Source organism: Myotis davidii, unplaced genomic scaffold, assembly GCF_000327345.1.
Source record: "Myotis davidii unplaced genomic scaffold, ASM32734v1 scaffold164, whole genome shotgun sequence".
Classification (NCBI taxonomy): Eukaryota; Metazoa; Chordata; class Mammalia; order Chiroptera; family Vespertilionidae; genus Myotis; species Myotis davidii.
The window spans coordinates 4,548,299-4,563,252 of NW_006296417.1; the positions used below are offsets into that span (position 1 = coordinate 4,548,299).

Sequence of the window (14,954 nt, forward strand, 5' to 3'; positions counted from 1 at the left end):
AGAGAAACATCGATCAGCTGCCTCCTGCACACTCCCTACTGGGTATGTGCCCGCAACCAAGGTACATGCCCTTGACCGAAATCGAACCTGGGACCCTTCAGTCAGCAGGCTGACACTCTATCCACTGAGCCAAACTGGCTAGAGCTACAATTTTTTTTTTTTTTAGTTAGTGAGCCGCTTCATAATAATTAAGATTTGCTTAACCTAAAATGCACTGTTGCTAAGAACTTTCTAAAGCTATTTCTCATCTGCATCAGAAAAGAATGCTATATTACAAGACACAAGTTTCAGACACCTGGATTAAAAAAAAAGTTGTTATTTATTTTAGAGAGAGAGAGGAAGGGAGAGGTATAGAGAGATAAAAACATCGATGAGAGAGAAACATCATTGATTAGCTGCCTCCTGCACACCCCCTACTGGGAATCAAACCTGCAACCCCAGGCATGTGCCTTGACTGGGAATCGAACCAGTGCCTCTTGGTTCATGGGTCTGTGCTCAACCACTGAGCCACACTGGCTGGGCTGGGCTGGATTTGTTTTTTTTATGTCGTCAGAATAGACAGTCTTCAAAGTTGAAAATTATTTCACTTAATATGTTTTTATTTAGGCTTAAACGCTAGTCTTTTTTTTGTTATTTTTTTGTTGAAAATGCAGATCACAAATAGCTTTAGAAAGTTCTTAGCAACAGTGCATGTTAGGTTAAGCAAATCTTAATTATTATGAAGCTTTTATTATTCTACCCTGAAATGCTTCAATAATAAGGATTTTTTTTAATCCTGCCATAAGCTCCCCGGGTCATCCTATCACAGGTTTTTAGTTATTTGATGATGGCACAATTACTATATCCAAAGGTTTAAAAGTGGCATCATGTTCAGTAAGTGTGTGCTGAAAGCATTCGAATGATTTTATCTGCTTATATCTCTTTGATACTCACGTTTTGAAGGACATAATGTACATAGACTTCTGAATATTGGCTGTGTACATGCTTAAGAATTAGAAGGTATATTGGATAGATATTTACTTAATGCCATATATCAGTAGATATACCGGGTGGGCCAACATAGGTTAACAGTTGTTTCTATTGAAACTACTACAATAACTAATGAATTATAATGCAAGAATAAACTATATGTTTCGCATCCTCACCACTATAAACCTACTTTTGCCCCACCCCGTGTCAAAGTCTCAGCAAACAAAAAATTAGCATAAATGCAAATGTTAAATGCAAATGCAGACCTGATGCTGGATGCTCCCTCTCCCATGCCATGAACTAGCTAAAGCATGGACCAGAAAATTCACTCTCCAACTGCATCCTCCTCTCTTTCCTGCGGTAATGACCATCCACAGAGGGTCCACGTGTTGTCCTCTGGTTCTCCATAAAGTTCGCACAAACGAGGTCAGAATAATGGTGCCTTCCCAGGTGATTGAAAAGTTTCATTACAGCAGAAGTCGGAGACAAGGAGAAGGACTGCCCCTCCACACGCATCTTCCCGGTGGGATGCCCGCACTGTCGCCACGGGGCCGTGTTAAAAGTCGATTGTCTGTGTGTGCAATGTGTTCATTTCGGAGCTGGAGTTAATTAACTCTCAGGCGCTTGTCATCTGGTTGCTGTCGATGCCTCAGTGTCCTGGTGACGGATACGGTGCACTGTGCAAGGTTTCCGAGCGGATGTGTGAGAAAGGCCGCGGTCTGTGGAGAAAGCTTTTCCTGGAGGGCGCTGTGGCACGAGGGGGTCGGAGAAAGCTGCTTCATCTCTGATCCACGTGTGTGTGTTTTTTCCCCTCAGTGTTTGCAGAACTCCCTGAAAGACATGAAGGACATCGGCATTTTACAAGTGAAGGTTTTAAAGGCTGTGGACCTCTTAGCTGCTGATTTCTCAGGTAGGAACCATTTTCATGCACTTTTATTTATTATATATATATAGTTTATTGAGTTTTTACAGAGAGGAAGGGAGAGGGTTAGAGAGCTAGAAACATCAATGAGAGAGAAACATTGATCAGCTGCCTCCTGCACACTCCCTACTGGGGATGTGTCCACAACCAAGGTACATGCCTTTGACCTGAATCAAACCTGGGACCCTTCAGTCCGCAGGCTGATGCTCTATTCACTGAGCCAAACCAGTTGCATGTACACAGCAATCATGCTTTTTCCAAATAAAGCAGTGGTTTTCGACCTGTTTCATCTCATGGCACACATAAACTATTTACCGAAATTCAAAAAATACACCTTTTGCTGATCTGACCAAAAAAAAAGTTACAGTTTCGATTGATTTACTGGGAAAAATGATAGTAATTTTTTTCCTTTTTGCTCCAAAGTGACTTTTTTAAAAAATCAGATGCTTATATTTGTACTATGTATATGAGGATTTCTGGTACCAGGAATTAACCAATCCGATGCAATCTTATTAGGTGACATGACCAATAAGATAGAGCTCCGTTATATGACCTATATGTTTATGGCTCAATACAGGGAATTCACACCAGGTGGCTGTTGTTGTGTTGGCTGTTGTCATTTTTAAAAATTTGATAATCTCAGGGAAAAGAGGTCAGGGCCCCGGATTAATAGTATTGCATGTTTTAAAAATTCTTGCGGCACTTCATTTGAAAAATTGCTGAAATAGAGGAGCAGAAAAAATAAGATGCAGATAAGCCATTTTTTTGAAGGAAGGAATAATTTCTTCACCAAATTATTATTTTTCAAATAATTGTGCTATGATTCGATAATGTACTTGAGCGTTTAGCTTTCAGGATACTTGTGGATTCTTAATGTCATGACTTTGCTAAATTAATCTTTTGGTAAGACTTTTCTCTGGTACCTCCATAGAAACAGCATCTACTTGTTGCCTTTATTCCATTGAGGTGCTCTGTGCCTTTTTAAATAAATATCTTTATTGATTTCAGAGAGGAAGGGAGAGGGACAGAGAGATAGAAACACCAGTGATGAGAGAGAATCATGGATCGGCTGCCTCTTACACGCCCCACACTGCCATGTGCCCTGACCGGGAATCGAACCGTGACCTCCTTCCTAGTTCATAGGTTGATGCTCAATCACTGAGCCAGGCCGGCCAGGCTATCTTGTTAATCATTTTAAGGCTCTGATCTGTCCCTGTCTCATTAAGAAAGACCTACCCGTTTCTGCTAAACAAATCAGTCCCCTCCCAAGCCTTGCTTAAAATTCACCTGCACTGTGAATTCCTTGTAGACTTTAATCAACCAGATTAGGTTTCCTTGAACTTGAGCTTCCTCTTCTGCACCAACATTCCTTACCTCCTGGAGGGTTAAATGAGAACCTTCATAAAGCATCGCTCTGTCCAGCCGACACCCGTCCCCAGCAGCCAGCAACGTCCCCACTGTCCTCCGTCACTGGCCCATGTGGGCATATGTTGGGTTTGCCTGCATCGGGCCGGTTCCGTGAAATACAGGGCTCACTACAGAACAGAGATGCATAGATGTGGGATGTAGGAGACACAGGGAAAATACACAGCCAGGAGTCAAAGGTGGGAGCACGCAGCCCACTGGCCGGGAACATGAGGGCAGTTTTCATGGAAAAGGTGACATTTGCTAAAAAAAAAAGCTGAACTTTGATGAGGGTTCCATTAAGGTAATGACCTGGTGGCCTGTGTACATCAGGGCCTGGTCCCGTGCCAGGCATAGAGGGCACACTTAATAAATATTTGTCAGATGAATGATGTGACCTCTAAAATCCATTTATTACTTGTCATCCCACTTCTGTAACTCACATAAAGGTAAAATTATTTAAATGAGACACCTCCGCATGCCGTTCGAGGCATGTCGATGAATTGTCAAGTGGGGTCGGTCGGAGCAAAGGCGATGGAGGGGGAGGTGCTAAAACACCGTGAAACTGTCAAGGTGACACGGCATCTGGCTGTGGCCGAGGTCACCTGCATGCGTCACCTGCAAACACAGGTGGAGCACAGACCCCGAGTGTGTATGTGTCTGCTCCGTGCCCTGGGGGAACATTGGGGCCGTTCATTTATTATTTTTATTTACTTATTTATTTTAATATATTTTTTTATTGATTTCAGAGAGGAAGGGAGAGGGAGACAGAGAGAGAAACATCGATGAGACAGAATCATTGATTGTCTGCCTCCTCCCCCGCCCCCCAACTGGGGATGGAGCCAGCAACCCGGTCATGTGCCCTTGACTGGAATCGAACCCAGGACCCTTCAGTCCACAGGCCGGTGCTTTATCCACTGAGTCAAACCAACTAGGGCTTTACTTTTTTAAAATATATTTTCATTGATTTCAGAGAGGAAGGGAGAGGAAGAGAGAGATAGAAACATCAATGATGAGAGAGAATCATGGATCAGCTGCCTCCTGCACGCCCCACACCGGGGATTGGGCCCACAAAACCTGGACATGTGCTCCGACCAGGAACCGAACTGTGACCTCCTGGTTCATAGGTCAGCGCTCAACCACTGAGCCACCCCAGCCATGCAAGCTTTTCTTTTTTTAAGGCCAAAACTTGGAACTGACTTTCTGGGATTGAACTTTTGCGCATTTGCAAGCAACAAACATAGCATATGTGCTCACAACGTATTGAATATATAGGATCCCATATGTGTGTGGCCACTCCCTGCAAAGCTGTTGTAACTCCTAAATAGCCATGTTAATACTTTTTCCTGCTTCCATCACACCATGGGAGGCCTATAAGCTATTGTAGGCTTCCCATTATAGAAGAATAAGGACCTATAGTAACTCAAAGAGAATCTAAAAAGGGAGCAGAGATGAGCTTCTGATTAAAAAGAAAACACCAGCCCTAGCTGGTTTGGCTCAGTGGATAGAGCATTGGCCTGCAGACTCACGCATCCTGGGTTCGATTCCCGGTCAGGGCACAGGCCCGGGTTGTGGGCTTGATCCCCAGTGTAGGGCTTACAGGAGGCAGCCGATCCATGATTCTCTCTCATCATTGATGTTTCTCTCTCTCTCCCTCTCCCTTCCTCTCTGAAATCAATAAACATGTAAAAACAACCACACAAAAGTGGACTCGCTCACGTGACAGTGTACCACCTGCTCCCATGCCACCTGTGTGGTCCCGGGCACCGGGTTGCGTGTCAGTGCCAGCCTGTTAACGACGCCACACTTGTAGCATCGGCAGGACCCAGGGCTCCCATGCGGCTTGCGGGGGAGACGGCTCGCTCTCACCTGTCAGCCAGCACAGTGGCACCGGGAGGGAAGCGCTTGGCCTTGGTTCACTGGCCTCTGTCACGTCTGAGATCCCTGTGTCTCTGACCGACGTCTGTGTTTTCCTTCCAGGGAAGAGCGACCCGTTCTGCTTGTTGGAGTTGGGCAACGACCGGCTGCAGACGCACACCATCTACAAGACCCTCAACCCCGAGTGGAACAAAGTTTTCACGTTGTAAGTCCTTTAGCCTCTGGACTATCCGGGGGCATCTTTTAAAAAAAATTAATAATTTCAGAGAGGAAGGGGGAGGGAGAGAGAGACAGAAACACCAATGATGAGAGAGAATCATGGATCGGCCGCTTCCTGCATGATCAGGGATCAAGCCTGCATCCCTTGGGCCTGTGTCCTTGACCGGAATCGAACCTGGGACCCTTCCGTCCACAGGCTCAACCCGCTATCCACTGAGCCAAACCAGCGAGGGCAGCAAACAGTGACTTTAGCCACTGATTTTTAAGTGAATTCTTCATTCATTTAAAAAGAATCTTAGTTTTGCTTTTCTCACTCGGAAGCTACTTCGAAATCACTGTCCTTTTACAAACCTCCTTCTGTCTCCCATTCCCTCTTCATCCTGTTTCTTTAAGGGCCCCACCCTGCGTGCACGCAGACACGGGAAATGTCACCTAGTAAGAAAGTTGGCCTTTTCTCGTATGGATGACTGAATCTGCTCTGATGGAAGGCTTGGGAATATCGTCAGTTTGATTTAATTTTTGGAGTTTAATTAAATGGTAGTTTTATACTCTGAGGACACGCAGACTTAATTAGTGAAACCGTGTTTTCAGATCTTCACGGAACCGACTCCACGTGTGTGTGCGTGTGTGTGTGTGTGTGTGTGTGTGTGTTTGTATGTGATCCGCGGTGTGTTTCTCGTTGCAGCCGTGTTAAAGACGTTCACGATGCTTTGGAAGTGACAGTGTTTGATGAGGACGGCGACAAACCCCCGGATTTCCTTGGGAAAGTCTCCATTCCCTTGCTGTCCGTAAGTTGCCTTTGTTAATACACAGTTTGTGAGTCATTGTGCGGTTGACAACTTTCTATGGTCTTAAGCTGCTTCATCTTTTCAACCTGGGCCAGGAGGACACTTTACACTCTAGCCGGAAACAACTGTTTTATTCCAGTAGTTTCAAATATAAAGTGACGTAATTTTCTCGCTGTGTCAGTCCAATATGATTGAACCTACCAAACCGTTTTGACCAGCCTTTTTTTTTTTTTCTTTTTTCTTAAATATGGTTTTACTGATTTCAGAGAGGAAGGGAGAGAGAGATAGAAACAGCAATAACAAGAGAGAATCATTGATTGGCTGCCTCCTGCACGCCCCCTACTGGGGACCGAGCCCACAACCGGGTTATGTGCCCCCGACCAGGAATTGAAACCATGACCTCCTAGTTCATAGGTCTGTGTTCAACCACTGAGCCACGCGGGTCAGGCAAGGTGTTGATTTCCGATTCCTTGATCAATAAATTGGGGAAGTGATCACCTCCTCAGAGGGTCTATAGGGGCTCTTCCTGCAGCACACGCTCTCCAACTGAACTGATTCTCTACCTAACGTCTAGATCAGTGGTTGGCAAACTGCAGCCCCTTGAGTGTGGCTCTTACACAAAATACCACATGCGGGCGCGCACGTACAGTGCGATTGAAACTTCGTGGCTACACTCAAGGGGCCAAAGAGCCGCATGTGGCTCGCGAGCCGCAGTTTGCCGACCACTGGTCTAGCTATAATTCTAACTAAAAATATGCCAAAACACTAAGTATCTCTAACAGGAAACGTTTTATTCCTTAAATCTTCTGATTGATAACATAGTAAATATGCGTTGGAAAATAGTATACCCATTGGAGAGTTTTAAAACATTTCCAGGCTAGACACCATCTCCTAATAATTACCTGATTCAGTAGATTTATTTAACATGTCTATCCACAACTAAACGGTCCTAATGCTGTCCTGAAAATCTGGCTGGATTTTTCTCATCGATCTAGGTCATTCTTTTTTATTTAAAGACTAGAGGCCTGGTGCACGAAATTCATGCAATGGGCTTGGCCCTTGCAGCCCTGGCCGGCCCTTATAGCCCCTCTCAGCCTCATCCAGCCTTTGCAGCCCCGGCTTCATCCTGAAGGTCGTCCAGAAGGACATCTGGAAGGTCGTTTGGCTGTTCGGTCTAATTAGCATATTAGCTCTTTATTATATAGGATATGTTTACCCTCTCAGAATTATCTAATGGGCCAACCTAGGAAGGCTTTGAGAATCATATTTCTGTAAAATAAGAAGAGCATCTTTTTAGTATTATTTCCGAATGTCTGCGGCATGAGGAGGCCCTACATTTCGAAACAAATTCTAATTCTCAGTGCAATCCATGCCAGCATGTGAATCTGTAATCAGACGCACGCCTCACGCAGCCTTCAGCTTCCTCTGTGAATCCATGTGCGCAGTCGTGAGCTGCACCAGCAACAGCTTCACTTAATTAGTTTTATGGGACAAATTTCCTGTAATTGCTCCTCCCGAATAGTAAATGTCCATGCAAGTCCCCATTTGCATTTCCAATCGCGTATTTGCCCACGGTGCACCTGTGATGAGATTTGCACATTCGAATGGACACATTTACACCATCATTTTGCTTTGTGGTTAATGCTGAAATCTTGGCCATTAAAATAAATAACATTGATCTTTTACTTTGTGTTAATACTTATATATGGGAAACTAAATTTAAAAAATATTAAAAGTAGTCCCAAGGCAGGGCTCACATGGTGATTTTTGAACACAAATGTTCAGTTCTCCTCCTCGCCTGATTTTGGTTCAATATGTCCATTGAAATACAAAAACGAAGATATACAGAAAGGCAAATTTCTCTATTGGCCCTTCAAACTATGAGCGTAGCTTTGACATGCTGGAGTTACCACGAAGCATATGTAATATATATGGAGGACCAGACGGAACCAGCAACAAGTCCTAGAGAGCTGGTTGCTGCTGGCTCTATACCAGCGGTTCTCAACCTGTGAGTCGCGACCCCTTTGGGGGTCAGACGACCCTTTCACAGGGGTCACCTAAGACCATCGGAAAACACATATATAATTACATATTGTTTTTGTGATTAATCACTATGCTTTCATTATGTTCAATGTGTAACAATGAAATACATCCTGCCTATCAGATATTTACATGACAATTCATAACAGTAGCAAAATTACAGTGATGAAGTAGCAACGAAAATAATTTTGTGGTTGGGGGTCACCACAACATGAGGAACTGAAAGGGTCATGGCATTAGGAAGGTTGAGAACCACTGGTCTATGTGAATGATTTTGCATAGAAGTGTGTGTGTGTGTGTGTGTGTGTTATTAGAAATACAGGAAATATTACAAAATTAGAATCACAAAATGATCACACATATGATCTATTCAGCTTTAAATATATCAGAAGGAAAAAATAAATAAGGCTGTGATATTTCTTGAAAGCCCAAATTTTGAAAGTCCAAGTTGCACAGTGTGTGTTAATAGTGAAAGGCCCCCCACACCATCCCATAGCTACTGAATTTCTGGGGATGAGATGCTGCAGTCTCCTTTAAAATAAAAAAATAAAAATATGTGTAAATATGTATATATTATTTCAGAGAGGAAGGGAGAGGCAGAGAGAGGGAGAGAAACATCAATGATGAGAGAGAATCATGGTTCGGTTGCCTCCTGCACGCCCCACACTGAAGGATCGAGCCCGCAACCGGGCATCATGTGCCCTGATCGGGAATCGAACCGTGACCTCCTGGTTCATAGGTTGATGCTCCTCCACTGAGCTATGTCGGCCGGGCTGCAGTCTCCTTTTCTAGCAAGTTCTCAGGTGCATTTTAGGCATATCAAAGTGATTGGTCTCCAACTTTAGAGAATGAGCAGTGAGCTTAATTCATGCCTGTGTGTGCATACACACACGTAAATATGTAAAATATTCTGATCAAATTCCCATTGAACATGTTCGTGTATTGATCGTGTTGTAGGTCCCAAATGCTTCAATAAAAAGAGACTTTACTGTGATCACAGTACTGGGAAAATAGAAGTTAATAACAAAAGGGAAGCAAGTATCAAAACACTTAGTGGGGGGAAAAAATCCCAAGTAGCTCATGTGGATACCAAAACTGCAGCTCTAGAAAGGAACAGTGCAATAGTCCATTTAAAAACCGCGGAGAATTACCTAGGGAAAGGAAAGAGGGCTTAGTAATTCCATGAGGATTCCTAAAGGCTATCTAGGTATGTTCCCTTTGTGATAATACACCAACCTTTCCAAGGGATTTGTATGTTTAGGTATCCGTGTTTTATATTTCAATTCAATAATGAATGAAAGTACGGTCCTAATTTCAGATTTCATTCAAAGCAATTTAAAAAATCACCCGATTACATGATGTCCCACTTGGAAATGAATGTTTTCTCCTCGAACAAATAAAAAGATAACAATGGAAGAAAAAAAAAAACCGCGGAGAAGGGCCAAAAGTATTATTCAGAGGAAATTCTTAACTCGAATGTTTTCATAATTAAACAACAAAGGTTGAAAATCATTTAAGCATCTCAGCAAAAGCAAATAAAACTAAGGACATTAGAAAGGACATAATGAACCTTAAAAAGTGAGCAACATGGAAAATATGGACATGGTGTATTTGACAAATCCACGTAATTCTGTAAAATGTAATTCAACAGGCAAGCCATTAACAAGACTATGAAAAAAAGAGAAAAACACATGAGGAATTATGAAAGAACAAGAAATATAGGGATCACTAGGAATAACACACCTAAATTTTATTGAGGAGTATGAGTGGAAACTTAAAAAAATGAATAATATCACCAACATGGAAAAGGTGTGTCTTTTCCATCAATAAAGAAAAGACATGTCTACCCAGCAGAAACGTTAATTTGAAGAGGTAGGAATCAGAACAGTTAAACTAATAATCATATGAATGGCTTGTGCTTCATTCAGTCAGATTATGATTATTTGGAGAATAGACGAGGGAGCAGGCCACTTGGATTGGCATCCATTCTTTTTCCTCAACGGGCTGTGTGATTTTTGAGGATGCTAAACCTCTCTGTTTCTATTTCCTCCTTGATGAGATGAAGATAATTATCATGATACCTACATTGGAGGTTTGGGGTGAGGATTTACATAGTTTGGCCAATGTAAAGTGATTGCAGTATAGCATCTGTAAGCACTGACAGTGTAAGCTATCACCATCACCTTTACATCAGGTCATTAAATTAGTTTAATCAGTCAGATTGACACCTATAGTAAAGATTTTTCACTAGGAGTGATCACTAAGTGTAGGAAAAGACTCTCGCCCAACAGGTGTGGCTCAGTGGTTGAGCGTCGACCTATGATCCAGGAGGTCACGGTTCATTCCCAGTCAGGGCACATGCCCCCGTTTTGGGCTCGATCCTCAGTGAGAGGCGTGCAGGAGGCAGCCGATCCATGATTCTCTCTCATCATTGATATTTCCATCTCTCGTTCTCCCTCTCCCTTCCTTTTTGAAATCAATACAAATATATTTTAAAAAGAAAAAGGACTCTCAAACACTATCAGAGAGAGCATGACTTGGTACAAGCCTTGTAGAAGGCACCTTGATAAAATGGATTAAGATGTAACATACACGTATGTTGGAGCATTTGTATTCTGGGTATCTATTGTAGAGCAGCATCTGAGACTCGAAGAGAGATAATTACCCCCGGCCACACAGATGCTAAATGCCAGACGTGGGAATTGAGTCTAAGTCTGTCTGCTCTCCCAGTCCTACCACGGCCCACTGTTAATAAACTTCGGAGAGAAAACGTTCAGTCTCATTAGTTATAAAAAAGAGTCGATATTAAAACAACCTGAGGCCTTTTTATTCCTGTGAAATTGCTGTATATGAAATACAGATGCCCAGCGTTGTAAGGAAATGGCTGGTGTGGTTCACAGAGGCCAGGAGTATAAATTGATACAGCGCTGTAGGAGGGGAAAGCCATCAAAATAGATACATCCTGTGAGTCAGCAGTTCCACCTCTAGGGATTTATTTCTGGGGATGCATAACTCCTGTGTTCTTCAGTTAGTTACCTAATCTGTAAAATGTGAATTTAAAAAGTTTATATATCTCAGAGGTGGGTGTGAAATAATCAGGGAAAACAGTGACAAGTACACAGAAATGGCTTGTGAATGACACCTAGTTTTTAGTCTTATGTTAAGGTATATATTTTCCCTCTTTTGAATTTAAAAAATAATATAAGACACTGGGAATGGGGTGAGGGCATGTGATGGGGGGTAGGGGAGGCCGGGGGGAAGGTCAATGGGGAAAAAAAGGAGACATATGTGCTACTATTTGTAATACCTTAAACAGTAAAATAAAATTTTAAAGAAGGATCATATTCATGAACTATCTACATTCCGTTTCTTGGACTCTATCCTAGAAAATGTTTGATCAAAATACAGAAAATCATTTATGCGTAAAAAATATATGGGAGACATTCCCCATTGTAATAATAGGTTATTATTTTCAGTGTTTAATTATAATACTAAATATTTAAACACATGGATCTATTCTGAAGCCCAGCCTATTCCACATACAAAGTAGCATATTTCCTCTTCCCCTTATCCGCGACCTTTTCCCCAAAGAGTTTCCTTCTAGCAGCCAGCCAGAAAGAGTGGAATCGACAGGAAAATTCAGAAAGTGTGTGGATTATTTATATTTTGAATATTACATAGCACTTTAAAGAACTGAGGCAGATCCATACACTACTATACACTTTTAAATCTGAATCATATTGATAGATGCTAAAATGAAGTTGCAAAGTCCATATAGTTTACGAATGTAAAGTTTCGATAAAAACTTAGGAAGGATCTATGCCAAATTTCTATCTAGTTTCCATGTAGGGGGAAGAACTCTGGAAGTTCAGAGAAACTTTCATTTCTTAGTTTTGGAAGTTCAGAGAAACTTTCTTTTTTTTTCTGTTATTTTTCAAACTTAAAAAAAAAATGTTTCAACTTGTAATTTAGATATTTTAAGGTAATATGATATTCAGGTGCCAAACAGGAATAGCCTTAATTATAGCTGAGGCCTTTTCATTACTCCAAAATTGCTGTGTGTTAAATAAAAATGCCCAGCGTTACAAGGAAATGGACAGTCTGATTACTTTTATGTCCCTCGGTGGATTCTGTGTTTTGCTGACACAATGGTAGGACATTGAGAAAGAGGAAACGATCATTTACCAAATTAAAAAAACATGCACACACACACACACACACACACAAAAAACCCACAAAAAAACCTCTTTGACTATAAAATACTTCTTTTTATACTGATACCTCTTGTCCTTCTGTTTGACCTCCCCTGGCCCTTAAGAAATCATGGAAATTTTAAGATAACAGCGTACAATGCCTATGGGTCGAGGCAGAGCTCACTTGGACGCCAGTCAGCTTGGCAAACGGTCACGCCGCTTTTGTATTTATTTCTTTCAACTTTCACACCCACAATTTATTAAGTGAGACCGCGGACACAGGAGGAAGCTCCGAATCCTGTTTGGAACCCGTTTCGGAAGGAAACCAGGTCTTTATGGGGCACCCCCTTCCTCTTTGCCGCTGGCCAGGAAAGCCATCTCTCTGTTGAGGACCCATTCAATCTGGAGAGGTGGGGTGACTTCGGGAAGGAAGGTGACCCCTCCCTTGTAAAGTGGAATGGCTCTGTTTCCCGCCCTGACTTACTCGACTCATTTCCACCACTGTTTATAAGAACCCTTGTGCCGAGCGCTTGGAGTGACAGCAATAGTCAATGAAAATATGGCTTGGCCCGGCCGGCGTGGCTCAGTGGTTGAGCATCGACCTATGAACCTGGAGGTCACAGTGCCATTCCTGATCAGGGCACAGGCCCGGGTTGTGGGCTCCATCCCCAGGAGGGGGCATGCAGGAGGCAGCTGGTTCATGATTTTCTCTCTCCTCATTGCCCCTAATGTTGACAACTTTTATGCCCATGATGCACTGGTCAAAACTAAACAACAACGAGAAAGAGAAGAACAACAACAAAAACTAAAATTCCATAAAACCGGACATTGTCCATTTCTGTTAACTAACCTGTGGTCTTTGTTTGAATGCCACCAGCTTTCCCAATGATGTCCTTTTTCTGTTCCAGCATCCAGCCCAGGGGACCTGCCACACTTGGCATTTAGTCGTCTTATCTCCAAAGTCTTCCTATTTGTGACAGTTTCCAAGAGGTTCCGTTTTTCCCATGACCTTGGCTGTCTTGAGGAATACTGGCCAGGGATTTTGTAGAATATTTACCTTGTTTTAATAAATAGAAATGTATAACCTCTGAGATTTCTGAAGGAAAGCCCATGGAGATGCCGTAATCCAGGCCACTAATTTTCCATTTAGATCATCAGTATCAACCTGGTAATTATTGCTTTAGCTTTTAATAGACTGTAAGAGCATTCTACAATGATAAGTTGATTTAAGATGATGTTAATATTTGCCTAACAGGTGTTTCATCTGTGTGTGCATCTTGCATCCTCAACTCTGTGAGTTTGTGTAGTATAAACCCCAGCAAACATTTGTACTTTATCTCTTGCTTACAACAGATTCGAGATGGACAAACAAATTGCTACGTATTGAAGAATAAAGATTTAGAACAAGCTTTTAAAGGGGTCATTTACTTGGAAATGGATCTCATCTATAACCCGGTAAGTCTAACTGGGCCATAGATCTAATGGGAAAGGTGGCCAGCCTAGAGAGACTCAAATCCGTGTAAAATGTTTTAGAAGGTTTGCACAGAGAGAGAGGGAAAGAAAGAGAGAAAGAGAACAGTGTTTTGAAACCCAACCATTGCCCAGCCAGTGTGGCTCAGTGGTTGACCATCCACCTATGAACCAGGAGGTCACAGTTCGACTCCCAGTCAGGGCACAGGCCTGGGTAGCGGGATTGACCCCCATGTGGGGCGTGCAGGAGGCAGCCGGTCCATGATTCTCTCTCTCATCATTGATGTTTCTCCCCCCCCCCTTCCTCTTTGAAATCAACAAAAACATATTTAAAACAAACAGCAACAAAAAACCCTTCAACCATCAAATCCGTACTGGACACTCCAGTTCTCAACTGGTATTCATCCTGTTTTTCCAGATCACGGAGAGGAAATGAGATTTTTCTGTACAAAATAGGTTTATAACCCAGAAGCTCATTTTCCCGTGCCAGGTATGACTGGTGAAAACATAGCTCAAAGCTGTGACATGAAGGGAGGTTTTCCTTTTCAGAGACTACCCCATTTCAGAGACTTTAGCCTGAGAACTTCATGAAGCCGATCTCTGCGGTGGTTTAAATATTTCCGTTGGTTTGCAGACATCTTGTCACTTTCCAAGACCTGATCTGGTCTCCCCCACCCAAGTGAAGTTCATGCAATGAGACCCTCCTCCCCACACACGCACACACATGCACACACATGCACACGGGGGTTGGGGGGACCGCCGTTCTCCACTCCCCACCAGGGCCTTAAGGGGTAAAACAGATTGGTTTCCCAGTCCTTCCGGTTCATGAAGAGAAGGAGAGGAATGAAATCCACAGAAATGCCTCCTTTTTAACAAGGATGTCTTTCTAGGTCAAAGCCAGTATCAGGACCTTTACGCCCAGGGAAAAGCGCTTTGCTGAAGACAGCCGCAAGCTGTCCAAAAAGGTAGGTCTCTGTGGTGAGCTGGCTGTGGGTGCATTTAGCATGCGGGACCTGGAGTGCTGGCTGTCATTATATGCTTGCATCCCCTCTCCCTCCTCCTCCTCCTCCT

The 14,954-nt window shown here is 42.9% G+C and overlaps 1 protein-coding gene across 3 annotated transcripts in view; it reads left to right on the forward strand.

The window, feature by feature from the left end:
• Positions 1–14,954, forward strand: part of MCTP2 (multiple C2 domains, transmembrane 2) — an 89,502-nt gene that overhangs the window by 28,628 nt on the left and 45,920 nt on the right. For all 3 annotated transcript variants that reach the window (XM_015569139.1, XM_015569141.1, XM_015569140.1), the window contains 5 exons: positions 1,786–1,879; positions 5,276–5,378; positions 6,078–6,180; positions 13,767–13,868; positions 14,774–14,848. In XM_015569139.1, coding sequence (XP_015424625.1) covers positions 1,786–1,879; positions 5,276–5,378; positions 6,078–6,180; positions 13,767–13,868; positions 14,774–14,848 — 477 coding nt within the window. The remainder of the gene's footprint in view (positions 1–1,785; positions 1,880–5,275; positions 5,379–6,077; positions 6,181–13,766; positions 13,869–14,773; positions 14,849–14,954) is intronic.